Source organism: Equus przewalskii, chromosome 5, assembly GCF_037783145.1.
Source record: "Equus przewalskii isolate Varuska chromosome 5, EquPr2, whole genome shotgun sequence".
Classification (NCBI taxonomy): Eukaryota; Metazoa; Chordata; class Mammalia; order Perissodactyla; family Equidae; genus Equus; species Equus przewalskii.
The window spans coordinates 64,874,204-64,890,399 of NC_091835.1; the positions used below are offsets into that span (position 1 = coordinate 64,874,204).

General features: G+C 42.3%; 1 protein-coding gene and 1 long non-coding RNA gene across 5 annotated transcripts in view; one reads left to right on the forward strand and one right to left on the reverse strand.

Annotated features, from left to right (window-relative positions):
* Positions 1-7,449: 7,449 nt before the first annotated feature.
* LOC103552008 (uncharacterized) lies at positions 7,450-9,533 on the reverse strand. The gene is made up of 2 exons (XR_011540392.1): positions 9,396-9,533; positions 7,450-7,617 (listed from the first exon to the last, which is right to left on the reverse strand). It is a non-coding gene; the product is annotated as an uncharacterized lncRNA (long non-coding RNA).
* Positions 9,534-10,854: 1,321 nt separating this feature from the next.
* Positions 10,855-16,196, forward strand: part of ARID2 (AT-rich interaction domain 2) — a 161,247-nt gene continuing 155,905 nt past the window's right edge. For 2 of the 4 annotated variants that reach the window (XM_070621119.1, XM_070621120.1), the window contains exons 1-3: positions 11,083-11,501; positions 11,616-11,709; positions 12,789-12,886. Coding sequence is in view for 2 of the 4 variants with exons in the window: in XM_070621117.1 (XP_070477218.1) it covers positions 11,410-11,501; positions 11,616-11,709; positions 12,789-12,886 (284 nt within the window). In the remaining 2 variants the exon portion in view is untranslated. Of the gene's footprint in view, positions 11,502-11,615; positions 11,710-12,788; positions 12,887-16,196 lie in introns of all 4 variants that reach the window. The other 2 variants (XM_070621117.1, XM_070621118.1) reach the window with 2 other exon arrangements.

Genomic DNA, 16,196 nt, shown 5'->3' on the forward strand with positions numbered 1-16,196 from the left:
CCAGATACTTCCCAGGCAGCGGAAAGTGCTGTCCTCACCTGAGGCTACACTTTTCCTTTTCAAAAGTCTTAACTGACTGACTCTCCTCAAGCTTTCGGGTAGTTCTCGTAGACAACAGCAAAATAATAAAGGGTGCCTCACTTCTGGAGGGGCTCAAATATCCAGTCATCCTTACAGTCTCTTCAGCTGTGCTTGTTACAAAATGTTGTTATTCTTACCAAACTAAGGCAGTGGTGATTTTTTGTTCACAGGCATCGTTTGCTCTTATCTTAATCAACCAACTGGTTTCCTCTTGCCAACTCATTTAGATATTACTCTTTTTCAAGATCAGGCTGCAAACTAAATTTAAAAATAGAATAAATAAATCATTAAATAAAATCATCCCCCTAGGGAGCTGTCTGCAAATATTCAGGTTAATATTATATATGTGTTGTTCATAAAAATATGTTTTAGTGACTATGTGTACCTTTGCAGGATAGGCAGAAACATATGCAAGAACTGACATGAATATTGGCAAAGTCTTTATTCCTAAAACCTAGCAAGAGCATTTTGTCTATTGACAATCATCAGGGAATACACTTTTTCAGATAGATTGTAAAAGGAGTTTACAAAGTCCTACAGAGTTTTCAAAGCCTTTGGTGTCTCTACTTCTAGAAACAATAGGGACAGTGCAACATTTAGATGGGATTCTAAAGAAACTAAACCAATGTGGCCAGGCACACTGCCCATTGTTTTAAAAAAAATCTTCAGCAACCACGTTGGATTTTTTTAACTTATAAAATATTAATGGTCTATGAGACTTCCAGGTATCCACCTCCACACCTTCCCCATCTAGGTTCATTAGTGGAAGATATAGCCTGAAGCTCACCTAACTGGGCCTTTTCAAGTCTTCCTAACTACTTGTCAGGTGCAAAGTTCTTCCGTCTTGGATCTATGCTTTATGTTTAATAAGATGATTATCTCACCTATCAACCAATTTCTTATTATTAATTTTTGGTTTCTTATAGACACATGTCTAGAAGAAAGCTTCTTGGACACTTCCCACTTTGGAATCATCAGACTAGTGGTGGCAGCTTACAAATAGCTCCTGGTAGTGGTGGGTCTATCTAGACAGCTGGTGGACCTTCTGTCCTAACCCTGACCTTCTAGTCAGGAAAATTCAACCTCATGTTTCAGACATGTCCAAAAAAACATTCCAGACTGGTTCCAAGAGAATCTACCATGAAACAACTAAACTTTCCAGAAGACAGTGCCTAACTTGCCTGTCAATAGGAAGGTCTTGCCTGACTTCATTTGATGGTGTCTTAACTAGATTATAATTTCTCTCTCTTAAATAAAGCCCAGCTTTTGATTTCATGCTTCGAGGTTTGGCCTTGGCCACTTCTGAACTGGGTCCAAAGACTACAGAACATTTAAGGCAGATCTACTGCTCTGAAAATCTGTCTGCAAAGAACCTACTTCAATCACTTTTCTTCTTGCAAAATAAATCCTTACTAGAGACCTGTCAGTCAACACAAGAGAAAGCAGGACTGCTAATCTCCCTTTCATCAAAGACGACTGGCAAATGACCACCACTAGAATGACAAGTGCCTGACATTGAGCAAGCACTATGAGGGTTGCTACTTGCTACACTATCCTTCCAGAACTTTCTGGTTTGGTTATTAGGTCTCAATTATAAGGTGAGGAGCACCTACTACCAAGACTGAGTAAAACTAACTTTCCTAAAAATAATGGCCTTGTACCTAGTTATTGCTCTTACATTCTTTGCTATGGCAACTCAAAAGATACAATAACAATGCATTCCTTAAATGCTGACTTTGTTCTCAATTACCACAAACAGTACAGGAGAAACTCCTATGATACTACTGTCTTTTACCTGAATAGTCTGTGCAGTGTTTGGACAGCTGGAGGTAAAAATTTCCTTTAATGTTCAGCGTATGGCACTTTATCGTTTATCACAATAAAATTTGTGGGAAAATAAGAAGGTACCTGCCTTACGTTTCACAATTGGTGTCCTTGAATTCTTGTACTGTGTTGATGGGAAGTGAGCTGCTTATCCTAGGATGTACAAAAAATGCTACCTGGCATTTTGATTTTGGGTGAAATCTCCAGCTGTAATTTGTGACTTTAAGACAGAGAGTATGATAGTTTTCTAAGACACCAGTTCATTTGTTGAGCTCACGCACACTCATGGTCAAACACATGTGGCCTTGCTTTGTATCTTCCAATACTTCCCGGGGGGGAAACAGTCACATCTGGAAGCACAACAGTTTAGGGAAATAACATGCCCAAGTGAGGTTATACACAATCTCAGAAAGACAAAAAACTATTAAAATAAGGTAACAATCAGGCTAAACTTCTCTAATTCTGCTCACTGAGAGGACAGTCATTGAGGTAAGGTGCTAGAGAATCACATGGCTCAGAGTTCACCTTAGCCAACAAAGAAGGGGTGTGCTCTCACTGGCAAGAAACGATGCCCTAGGGGGCTGGCCCCGTGGCCGAGTGTTTAAGTTCGCGCGCTCCACTGCAGGCGGCCCAGTGTTTCGTTAGTTCGAATCCTGGGCGCGGACATGGCACTGCTCATCAGACCACGCTGAGGCAGCGTCCCACATGCCACAACTAGAAGGACCCACAATGAAGAATATTACAACTATGTACGAGGGAGCTTTGGGGAGAAAAAGGAAAAAATAAAAATCTTTAAAAAAAAAAAAACTCATTTGTAATCTTTAAAAAAAAAAAAAAAGAAACGATGCCCTAGGTTCCTGGCAATTCAAGCTACACCTGAAAGAATTTGCCAGGCTGCAGCACACTGAGAACTAGGACCTATTTATGTGGGCTGGTTGCCTTTTATAGCACATTTAAGAGTTATAAAATTGTACAAGGTATTGAAGTGAGGCAAAAATTGTTAGTCCATTTGTAGCAGTAATATTTATAAATTTGTTCCATAAGTTGTAACCTGAAAAGACTCATTTCAAATGTTCTCACCTGGTTACTAAACAAGTAGTGCACATTGGCAAAGAAAGTCTAGGAAGAAGTGATAAGGGAGTTCCTGCAGATTCTAATTTAAGATAAAGTATCGCCTAAGAAATCCCAGACCTCATATCTGAGCTCAGTTTTCCCAATAATTCCCTAAAGAAAGGCCTTTTAGCTTATTCTACCATAATTCTATTTTTATTTTGCTTATTTTCTATCACTTTCACTGATCAATGACTTCTGTTTAAACTTTTATATACTCTCTTTAAATAATTAATGATTTGAATAAATTTATGGTTTTATGCATATTTGCTTAGCAACTAACTATGATTCTGGAAATTGGATTTTATTAGCAAGACAGAACGAATGTTTAGTAGAAAAAGCACTGATTTGTGAGCCAGGAGGCTTGCTGTAAAATGTTTACTTTTTAAGAATGAGCTCAATGTATAATATAAATCAAGAGCATCTGCCTAATTATTGGAGTCTGAGTAAAGCACATGTTTTCTCTCAAATATGCCCTTTCCCTTTGGTTCAGTAGGGAGCAGGCCAAAATCTTAATGCTAACATATATGTAAAACATGATTTAGGGCTAACCTTCCCCTCCCTCAAAGACAATGCATGGAATTTGAAATAACAGTAACAATACATATAAGAATCTACATAGAAAAAAAGGGCACAGAAATAATTAATATACTACTAATATCCATTGAGCAATTTGGAACATGCACAGTTTAGGACAGAAGTAGTTAAGCACAGTAGTAGTTTAGCAGTTTTTTAAAAGGTTATGATGAACTGGAGTCTGACGTAGTACCCTTACAGTTCCTATTATCACACATTAGGCCCGCAGATAAGCTACAAGAACTTGCTGTGGAATAAAGCAGCCCTGTTGACAGATTTCTACAAAAGCAAGGTCAGCGTCAACTCCTAGGTACATTCCTCAGAAACTTCAGCCAAGAGCAGCAGAGCAAGGAAGCACAAAGGAGAAGAGAAAGATGGCAATGGGATCCAGCCACACCATTTAAAATCTTCTGATCAATCTCACGCATGAACACAAAGCACATACTACTATGCACTCAATGGTAATAAATTCATACATGTCCCTAGGCACTCCCAATTAGTTAGCTGAAGAATTATATTTGGGGCCTATTTTGAATTAATTTAATCCTTTATCTAGACATTTTGAATAGAGGACAAATCGAAAAATGGTTAAATGCATTTAATTAAACTTTCTTTAAAAATCGAATGTAGTTTTTCTTTAGATACAGAAATAGATTTTTGCTTGTTTGCTTTAATTCTTACAATTTGATGAACTAAAATAGTATTCTTTAACTAAAGTTTCAAAATGGCGTTCCCTTGAGGCCAACAACATAGAAAATAAAAAGCAGCACCTGAGGTGATCCTCTAAACTCACTGCTTTGCAAATAGAGCTTTAACTTTTTGGGTATCGCAGGGCCCTTTAAGATCCCTGTGCCTGCTGAGGCCTTTTCCCTAGAAAAATGCAATAAACACATCTTTTTTCACAGGCTTCAGGGACTCCTTGAACACCATAAATAGACCACAAGTTGACTCTCTTATCTGGCTGGGAATGTACTAACACTGTTATTTCAAAAGTCTCTTTAGAAACCGACATTGAGAACAAGGACAGCGGAGGAGGGTGAGTATCTGCAGTGGGCACACATCCCACCCAGGGTGCTGTAGTCGCGGTATTACTATTATTTTTGGTGGCCCTAACTTTCACGTAGCAGAAAAACAACTGAGGTTAGCAAAAGGCAATGCAAAGGATGGATTTAGTTCAGTGGGAAGAGAGCAAATTCCTGCATACCCTAAAGAGAGGGAAGCTTCTTCCTGTTTCCAGAGGAACAAGAGGACCATCCTTTAACCCCTGATTAGCTCTGAGGAAACCTGTCTTTAAATGAAGTTAAAATTAACAGACATTAGAATAGGACCTAAGCTCATATTTATTTAGGTTATCAATAATCACCAATGGCTGTTATGAATATTAGTATTGTTAATAAGAGGTAAATTTGGTTAACTATGTAGCACAATACTCTCACAATTTTCATCTTTGTTTAAAATACCTGGAAGAGTTGTACTTAACTGCAAAACATTGTCAGTTATTTTGTACCCCTGCAGAACTGTTTATAAGTATTTCTCGTGTATACTGTCACATAAAGATTGTTCTAGAATACTTTCAATTGAGTTCTACATGCTACAAATTATGTGAAAGAACCATGGCACTTTAAAAAAATTGTTGCCACTGAACCATTGGTTAGAATTTCCCTTAACGTGTAGCAATAAGCTTCAACAATTTACATTGGCCCTGGTTGACTTTTCATTTTGATGCTATATACCAACAGCTTGTGGTATGCTTTCAGAGAAAAACAAAAGCTATATAAATGAAATTATTATTAAATCTATACTACTCTGATTCATGTAGTTATAAAGTAAAAACTATATATACTTTTATGAAACTTAATTATTACATAGTTTTGCATTTTGGCTTAATTCCTACTTTATTGTTTTGCCAACAAGACTGCCAACTCCTTAAGCTTTACAGCTAGTCAAGAATTAAATCTGCATTAAATAGAGAATTAATGTGTCTTTGGGGTTTAATTTTTAAATTAATAGCAAAGTGCGATGTCAGAAGAGTCAATGTACCAAAAAATTGAACAGAAAATCAAAATTCATTGAAACAATTCCTGTTTGCTCAGTAGTATACTTTTTACATTCACTGAACATCCCCTTGCCTTTCTCATAATTAAAAAGTTAATTATTGGAATCATATTTTTTGTGGATCTGAGTTTTCAAAGAATGTGATTTAAATGATGTTATTAATATTTTTACAGCACTCTGAGCAACACTAATCCTAACATTGATCCTAACATTAATGTAATGCTGTTTTGTACATAATTATATTTAATTGTCTATTCTAAACAGAATTTTGAATTTAATTCTATGCTAAAGATCCTGCTAAAGTACTAAAAATTAAGAATCTTATGGTTTGAATATTTCACTATAATCTTTTAAAGCCAGCAGTTAAATAAATAAATATTTCCTTGGTTTAGAATTTATGCTCTCCTAGCTTTCAGAAGTTATTAAACACTACAAACAAAGTTTTAAACTACTATAAACTGTGATGATACTATAACGAGCACAGTTAGTCTGCGGCCTACTTTTCTTTTCCGTGATTGAAACAGATGAAATAAATAAGAATGCACAAATGTAGCATATTAAAACCATAACAATTTTAAAAATTCAAGATTAATTGACCTAAACAACTAATGAGGCCAACTCCCTGTCAAAAGTACATTTGGGAATGCTTTTCCAAAGATATTATAATCGGCTCAAACTTAGTTTTTAATTATTAAGTCTTATTAAAAAGTCTTATTTTGTTGAAAATTATCACTTTTTAAAAAATAAATTGCACTGGATTTATGTACAAAGCACAACCTCTACTATCTATTTGAACAGAAAGAAACAAACAAAATGCCTAAAAGCTTATCAGACTCTTTAGGGACAAATCAGTCAGAAATCTATTAACTGTAGATTCAGAACATCTCTATTACAATTACCCTAATCTGTAGTAGAATAAACTTTCTTATTTTTTAAAAGCTTAGTTACCAGTATCCCTTAAGAGTCACTATCTGAAGGAAAGGCCTTATCTATGATTTCAAATTGTAATCTCCTGCAAACAAGACAAGTTAGCCAATAGTAAAAAGCAGGGGAGCAGACACAGAGAGCAGCAAGTGGTGAACGCTTCCTCACATCTTACCAACAGCTCCTTTCTTAAGATCATCTTTAAAGAAATATAAATCTCAGTTCAGTAGCCTTGTGCAACCATCTTTTAAACCTTAGAATAACCTAAAATCCAAAAACTTCTCCAATGAATTAACATACCAATTCCTCAATTAAGTTATTTCAGCTGTTGTAATCATACACCTGACACGCTTGATTTGAAATGTGGTCTTTTTTTAAGTTTACTTGAATGAAGGAATTTTAAACATCACAATTTTTTGATTAAATAATATTAAAACTGATAAGGATCCGAGATTGATGTAAAATAACAGAAACCTCTTATTATGGTGTGCAGGATTTGCAATTACTATTAACAACAACGCTTTGAATTTTTCACATCAAAAAAAACATTTCTCATCAGAACAGTAAACTACACAGAGTTTCAACAATTTTCACTGTTATTGGTAATTATTTATAGGAATAGTTCCCATGAATGCTTGATAACTATGAACTACATTTTCTTTAGATCGCATCAAATTAGAGAATATCTACTGTAAAATATCTCTAATATTTCTTTTTCAGGCTCCACCTGCTCTATGCTGCCCACTATAGGAAATGCAATATGGTACAAAGAAATGTAATACTATGCACTAGGGTTACCAACAGTGCAATCCCATAAAAAAATATTCTCTACGTACTTGGGTGCTAAAATAGGGTATTCTTGCAAGAGATACAGACTGATTAGTGGTAACCAAATTTATTAAATATAAAGAACATCAGTAGGAACAGACATGACCAGAAACTCTATCTTGGTAATCCACACGCCAGGAGTAGCAACCGGGTGCGGCAGGGGACCGGGCGTGGAACTTAGTGATTCAGGCGCAGCCTGCAGAAAGATGCAATTCTGCACTAGAGAGGAAATATGAAGGTCAAAATCAACAGAAAACGAAACACCTCAAAAAAAGAAAATCATGCAAATACAAATGATTGCTGCAACTGGAAAAAACATTTGAAATAAATTATTCGTAGACTGCATATTTAAATTTTTCAGATGAATCTTCCTGAAACCTTTACATTCCTCTTACAAGCAAATACCGTTAATAGCTTACTTTTGCCTTACATTCTTCTAGTCTTGGGGAAGTTGAACCAAGTAGTAATCTGATAAACATCAAGCTTTATGGTTTTTTTTCTTTGACTAGAAGATATTCAAAGTGTTATGAATTTAAATTCTATCCATCAGATATACTTTAGGACTCCATTTTGAAGATGACAGTTTCTTCTGCAGAAAAGGATTTTTTTTTTCCAGCGTCAATTCTCCAGTTACATATCACATCTTAAATTTTTTAAAAAAGCATTAAAACGTTAGTATCACACTCCGGGTTTTTAGCCCTGATATTTGTCCTGAAAAGCCAAACACACTACTGTAACATATCCATGTGTGTATAATACACACAAACACACATTAATGGCAAGCAGTCAGTGCTTAAAAGTAGTAATCTTCCCTTGAAAAACAAAAATATAAAATCTCACCCTTCCATTCTGCCCTTCGAATTAGAATTAAGGCAAGCAGGTTTGCCCACTGCAGGGTGGGATACGAGAAAAGACGTCCTAACGTCTAACCTGAGACATTGTTTACAATCCCGGGTCCCGACTCGGACGATTGAAATGTCAGTGTACGTGCCTTCCTTCCCACTCCTGCCCCATCAACACCATCCAGGGCCCGGGTCCGGGCCGCGACCACCCGGCGCGCCGGGGCTGCCGGAATCCGCGAGTACCGCCCGCTCGGGCCAACCCGGCTCCCGGCCGACCGACCGCGAGTCCCCGCAGCTGGGTATCCGGGGCTCCCAAGGCCTCCGGCGTAGACGAGGGGCACCGACCGGGCTGGGCCGTGCACTCTGGCATTTACAAACTACCCAAAAGTCTCACTGCACAAGTGGCGCGGCGGGAGGTGCCGCTACCGTCCGCATCGCTCGGTCCCCGTCCCCTCGCAGCGGGCCGGGCGGCCCAGGCGACCCTCCGCGAAATCGCGGGCAGCTGCCGGGAGAGTGGGACAGCCACCAAGACGCCGCCGCAAGTCCTTGGAGCAGTCAGCCGCAGCTTTCCCATCTCCCTTTAGTTACAATTACCCCGGCGGCTTCTGGCGCTTCCTTCGACAAAAAGGAAAAAAAAGAAGTCCAAAAAGCGTGGAGGTGCTGGAAGTCGCTGACAGTTTCTGTCGAATGAGATCCCTTCGGCTCCATCCCTCAAGGAAGATTTCCAAACTCGGATGCATCCTCAGCGGAGGTATTCCATGTTGACAGATCTCTCGCCTCCCACAAAATGGGGCCGAGGAGGCGGCCGCTGTCTCCTCTATGGGCGCCGCCATTTTGTGAGGCGGCGGCGGCGGCGGCGGCGGCAGGAACCCGGGGTGTGTGTAATGGTTGAATAGAATGACCCCCTCTAGGGAATCCCCGGCGCTGACAGTTACGTAAGGGGCTGTGCGTAAGTGCCGCGTTTAGGGAATCCGCACAGCCCGGGCCACGCAGCTCTGCGGCCCACATCTCCACCACCCCTAAGAGGACCGGTGGGGGAAGGGACAGATGACCGGGTCTCCCTCCTACCCCGCCCCTCCTCGCCGCGGGCCCTGGCCCAGCCGCCCCCCTCCCCCGGCCGGGTCTCCGCCCCTCACTGGCTTCCGAGACACTCACTGGCCCTTGGGTGTCAGGAACTTCCTAGCCACAGCCTTATGCCGACCCCGTTTAAGAGACAAACTTTACTTGGGAAATAAATCCGTTTCCTAGAGGGAGCACCGGAAGCATGCTGGAGTACATTACATAATTTTTCTCACCACCGAATAAACGTTCCTATTGGAACCACTACCTGACATCATAAGCCATCCAGAACTTTACTAGCCTGTGACCTTGGGTTAGTCAGTGACTTTGTCCGCCGTGGCCATCACCAAAATGGGGATAATGATAAGCCTCACATATTGTGAAGCTTAATTAATGTTTGCAGCAGAGGGCCGACTCCAACACCCCTTGTGAATGCAAACTTAGGTGGTAGTATTTGTTGAGATGTTGTCTTCCATTTAAGCAGCTTTTTTTTAACCTTCAAAATTATTTTAAACGAGGATGGCATTTAAGACATTTGAAAGAAAGCAAGGGAAAACATCAGGTTCTATTCAACCTTTATTTTAAGCGCATCTACCTTTAAAATACCTTAATATAAAAACATAAATGTTAATTGTCAAAGTTTAAAGGATTGCTTCCCAACCAGTTTAATTACCGTTTGCGTAACTCAGCATAGAATAATCTAGCTTGATTTGTGAAATCAATCCAAGGCGAGATGAATTAAGAGCATTACTCTATTTCTGCAGAACTAGGACAGACAGTTCACAACGTATTTAATTTATAGTTTGCTAAAGTTAGTTTGTGGATAATTCAGGGAAAATGTGCTAACCAGGCCCCAAAATACTAGCACAAGGCTCAGAAAAGCCGTTTCCTTTCGACTTTAAAAAAATAAAAAAGGTAACAAATTGACTTTATCCCGACGTGTGAAGGATGCGTAGCGTGAGGAGCTGCCCCTCTGAGCTTCCTTTCCCTCGCGAGCGCCACACCGGTTCTGTCGGGCGGGCGGGGACGCCGAGGCGGCCCTTCCAACAGCCGGGCCGGGGACGCGAACATCGCCTCCACCCCTAACCCTGGAACAACCGGTAGTGGCCGTTTCCCCGCGCCGCCCCCCTTTCCGCCGGCTTTGTGTGCGTGTGAAATGTGCGGCACATTGCAGATGAACCCTAAGCCCGGCGAGCCGAGTCTATTGTTCCCCGCGAGGAGCTGCCGGGGCGGTGTGGAGCCAGGCGCAGTGCCGCGGCCGGCCCTCGGGGGTCGCTGTGCGGCGCTGGCTGCCCGGCCGTGGCGGCGGCGCTGGCGGCGGCAGAGAGGGAGGCTGGCGGGGAGGGAAGCGGGCGGGCGGCGCGCAGCGGCTCGGCTGCCGCCGGTGCCTTCTGCCCGGGGCCGCCCGGGCCGCCGCGCCGAGGCCGCGCGTGAATGTGTGCGAGGGCCCCGCGGAGCTGCGGCCGCGATACACGCTGTCACCGCGCCTTCCACAAACCACCACACAGACCTCCCCCTCCCCACCCCCAGCCCCGCCTGCCCCAGCCCCGCCGCCGTCGCCGCCGCGGCCGCCGAGAGCCCCGGCCTCCGGCCGCCCCGGGCCCTCGCCGTCGGCTCGCCTTGCCCCTCGCCCGCCCGCCCGCGCGCCCCCGGCAGCAGCACCATGTTGAATCGCGTCCCCGGGCCGAGGCGCCTGGGCCGGCGGCGCTGAGAGGCGGGCGAGAGCCGGGCCGCGGGGAGGGAGGGAAGGAAGGGGTGGGGGCCGCGCTCGCCCCGCGGCTTCGCGCGGATCCGGCAGTCGCCTGCCCCTCTAGTTTCGCTCCGATTTCTTTAAACTTTTTTAGAAATTCCCCTCCCTCCTTCCCTCCTCTCCCCCTGGCCTCCTGCTCCCTCCTTCCCCTCCTCCTCCTCCTCCTCCCCCTCCCTCCCTCCCTCCCTGCGCCGCCGCCGCCGCCGCCGCCGCCGCCGCCGCCGCCACCGCCGGCCCATGACTGAGCCCCGCCGCCGCCGGCCGAGGAATGGGCTCCGGGCTCTGGTAGGAAGCGCAGGGAGCGGGGGGCGCTTTTAAAACACCGATCCGGGGTTTTCGGAAACCTCCTTTGAACAAATAATGGCAAACTCGACGGGGAAGGCGCCTCCGGACGAGCGGAGAAAGGGACTCGCTTTCCTGGACGAGCTGCGGCAGTTCCACCACAGCAGAGGGTGAGAGCAGAACCGGGGGGGCAGCGCCGGGGCGAGCCGGGGCGAACGGGCTCTCCCGCCCGGGCCGGCCGCGGGGTCCCGGCTGACAAGTGCGGGGCTTTCTCTCGCCCGCAGGTCGCCTTTTAAAAAAATCCCTGCGGTGGGTGGGAAGGAGCTGGATCTTCACGGTCTCTACACCAGAGTCACTACTTTAGGCGGATTCGCGAAGGTGAGTGGAAGTTTTAATTTGTATTTCCCTCTCGCTGGCCTCCTCCGAAAAGTCTCCTTTGACCCCGGGGTGGGCGCTCGGGGCCGGGGGGGTGGCCTGCGGGGGCCACAGGCGTGCTTTTCGCTCCCAGCCGGTGGCACGGAGGCGGACGGCGGCGGGCTGTTTTTGGCCTGGTGGCTCGCGTGCGCGCGGCGGGCGCGGGGCTCGGCGGGCGGGCGGGCGGCCCGGCGCCGGCTCGCGCCCTGCCCGGTGCCCGGCCGGCCCGGCGGGGTCTGAGCGGCGCGGCGGGGAGTGCGGGCGTGCGGGGCGCCCGGCCGAGCCCCGCGCCCGCCCCGCGCCTGCCCGCCCGCACGCCCGCCCGCTCGCTCGTCAGCTCTGCCGCCGCTGCCGCTCTAGCACAGGCGGAGACACAGAGACACACAGACTCTGAGAGCAGTTTTCGTGCAACTCAAAATTAGCGCGGGCAGGTTTCACATCGATAATCGGCTGCGAAATGATCCCGGCAGCCGGGGGCACAGCCTCGGCCCCGTCGCCCTCGGTTTCTCCGGCTAACAAAAGAAACCAGGACCTGTCTCCAAATAGCCATCTTAGGCTTCAAGGCTAGGCAGAAGCTGTAGGCCTCAAAGAAGGGCCTATGGAGATGGATAGATCTGGGAGAGGGAGCGGAATCGGCCCCGGCCCGGGCCCCCCCAGAACCTGCGGACGTCGCTGTCCGGAACAGTATTGATCCTTTTGAACTTTTTTTTTTTTCGTGGAAACGGACCGCGTTGAGATTTAAAAGGGGGCGACAGAGGGACTTGCGATTGGTTATTGTCCGGGCTTCAAAAACAAAACAAACCCACCAGCACCCCCCCTCCCGCCCCCCAAACAAAACAAGTGCTGTTAAATACAGGGCTCTCGGGTGGAAAACAGAGTGATTCCAGTAGCCCTAGCTTAGTAACTCTTACGGATCGATCCCAAACCCCCACTGATGCCCGAGGTCCCTTCGGATCTCTGCAGAATGGGTATTTATTTCACAGTTAGGGTAGAGTTGTCTTGGATTGTGCACTTTCAGACAGATGTGGCTGTGTTTTTAACAGGTTTCTGAGAAGAATCAGTGGGGAGAAATTGTTGAAGAGTTCAACTTTCCCAGAAGTTGTTCTAACGCTGCCTTTGCTTTAAAACAGTATTACTTGCGGTGAGTAGTAGTGACTCTTCCACAGTATTTGGAAATAAGGGGCTTATGGGGAGATTTGTTTTAAGCAAACGCCCCCCTCCCCCAGGACAAACCTTGCACACCAAACAGTTTCTAAACTTCTGTTAATTTCAGTCTGAGGAACATTAAATATCCGTGAAGGGAGGTTGTAGGGAGGTGAAAGTTTTCCTCGCCTATTTTAAGATTGTTTACATTTTTTATACAGAATCATTACAGGTGACACCCCCCCATCTTGGTAAACATTCTTTTGTGACATTGTTATTGATCGCTTGATATGCACAGAGGGGCAGAAAGGTGATGCTTAGTAAAAGAGTTAAGATAGTTAATGAAACTTTGTATCCCTTGGGGAAATTTTTTCTTTGTTTTGGAAACTCCTTTGCCTTTTTAAATTCTGACCTCAAGATTTTTAAAAAATGAAACCTCTTGTGTGGAACCGTGTCACTGAGTATTTTTTAAGTAGAATATTTTTACATAGCATAACATGTTGGTGTCTTAGGTGACCAGGATTGTTTTTAGAATAATTTTTTTTTTGGTATTTTTGAGTGACTTGCTTCAAAAGGATTATATATTTAGGGAACTTAGAGATACTCTGAAACGGAATACTATGATTTGGATTTTCTTTCATTCTCCCCCCTTTCTGACTGTTTATTTGACAACGTAAATTTCATATTCAGTTGGTATGTGAAAGAGTTTAGATAATATATTTTGTGATTCAGCTTTTTTTCTCCCAGTTTTTCTCCTAGGAATATTTTCATATTGCAACTTATTATGAGGTCATCTTTTATTTTTAATGTTTACTTACCCATAGAGGATCCTTAGTTGGTGGTGGTTATTTAAAACTAAAATAGTGGTCTTCATATTTATTGCTTTTTAATAATGATATTATAGGATGGTCTTTTAGATAATGTGGCTTCTGCATAATTTGAGTTTGGCATTTATCATTGCTCCAAATGCAATATCCAAATGTGGCTATTCTGTGTTGTGTTCAGTATTCTGAAATAGGAAATGCAGTAATTGCACAGGTGTACTTTCTATTGGCTATCTTAGATTGACTTTAGGCTTGAAGCTGAAGAGTTCGCAGAACTTTGAGGGTAGTTACTGAGTTACACAGAAGTCTAGGAAATATTAAATATGGTTAGTTGTTATCTATATCGTGTGTATGTATGATGGCATGTGTGTCAGAGTACGTTTTTAAATAAAGGACTAAAATTAAAATCAAAGTAAAACCAAATCAACCTCCAAAACTGTTGATTTAGTAAAGTGGTGAGAAGTAGAGACTTATATTTATGGTGATATTCACTGCTTATTTTCATGTATAATATTGAGAGGAATACTGTTAATACTTCTCCTGGTTTTCTGGTGATCAGTTTGAATCATTTGGATTTTAGAGTGTTTAAGGTACACATTTTAAACGTATACCTGATATTTATTGGGTTGATTGATTGATTGAAATTTAATATCCGAAAGGTACGGTAGGATATATGTAGTTCATGAGATGTGTGTTTCTGAAGAATTTACATTTGTAGTAAAGGGTTTTAGCATAGTCAATTAAATGGCTAGGCTTCCAGTTTTTTACAAGTTATGTAAATATTGTTTTTCTAGTTGTGATTTCTATCTTGGGATGATATCATCCATTGATTATACTTAGAGGTAATATTTTTAACTATATGGTTTCAAGGTTGTTTGCATCTCTTTACATTGTTCTCAGATCAATTTGAGCTTTATGCTCTTATTAGAAGCTGCTTTTTGAACTATGTCCTTAGCTAAACTTGTTTTTCCTCCATATGTCACTCTCCAGGTTTGTTTTTGTAGGGTTGTAGCTAGGCTACTAGGAAAAAAGTTGAAGCATTTGTTTTGGAAAATAAAACCATGTGAAGATTTGCATGGCTTGTAAAGAAATACAAAAGAAATATGCTGGTCAAAAATTGGGTACTACCAACCTTGAAAGATTTTTCCCATGGTGGTGTAATATTGCACAGTTAGAGGACATGCGTTATGCCGGCTTTTACACCTTCCTCTGAAAAATCTTAACTGGCAGACAGGATGCCAAGCTTTCACAGTAATTCTGTTACTTAACCATAAGAGTGCCTCTTCATAGTAAGAAATAGTAATCAGGTGACTTTGTGAGTTCCCTCTTTGCTATATCACATTGAATATCATAATTTCTGATGAGCAGATAATGCAGTATGTTCGATAAATCACAGGTGGAATAATTTTTTTTAACATGAACTGCTTTTTCATTTGACCTGTTATCAGACTGTCATTACATGTGTTAGTTCTCATTTACTCTACAAGTTTAATATTTGCTGACATTCCTCTAATTTTATTATTAATTGGATGGATGGCTGTTAGCCTGGTATTTTATGATATATCTGCATGATATTACAGACATTTAAATAAAGAAGAGCAAACTAGTATGCTGGCCATGTATATATTCTAACATTTTTATGTTTGTTTTGACACAAACGTGCGCTAGTCATTAAATATGGAGACTTGAGTTTAGTGGTCTGCCAAAAGTTAGCTTGATTGTGTCAAACATATATTTATATAGTTGTATATTGTCCACAAAAATTTCTCAGAGTCTAAAATTGAAGATGCAGTTGATTATTTGTTTTAATATTGGCATTTAAATTTTTTAAATGTAACTGTCCACAGATAATTAGAAGTACTCTGTTTAAAGATTGGATATTAATCATCTGTGAGGTCTGTATATTTTGTTTTCGCTTAATTCCTTTTTAGGCATGTACATCTCAATATATTCCACAAATGTTTACTATTACAAGATCCCTCTAAGTATAAAGGATAAGGTGCAATTTCCCACATCTTGTAGATGGAGAGATTAAAGTGCAGAAAAAAATCCAAATGGCTTTAGGGGCATTCACTAATTGGACAAAAATGTTGTATTCCTGACATGTGTTCAGTAATATTTAATCACTCTATTATGAATTCAGTTTGTTAGTCACAAATGATTTTAAGAAATTAAAATATAATTGGAAATTACATATGGTTAAATTTATGTTCCAGTGTATCTGTACCCAATGTGTTCCATATTCACTCAGTGGATTTTTTTGTTGTTGTTGTTCTATTTTGGTGCTGAGATTGGAGGACAATTTACTGCTATTATTCCTGTTAAGAATTTGAAGTCTTGGTATGAAGGTTTAGGGGTAAATATTTCAAATACTTAGTTGAAGAATTTTGTTTTAGCTTACTGTCAGTAGTACAGCTATAGCTGAGGTTAACTTAATGTTTCCATTATAAAACTTGATTTTTTGGAAAGGTGGTAAAATATCTT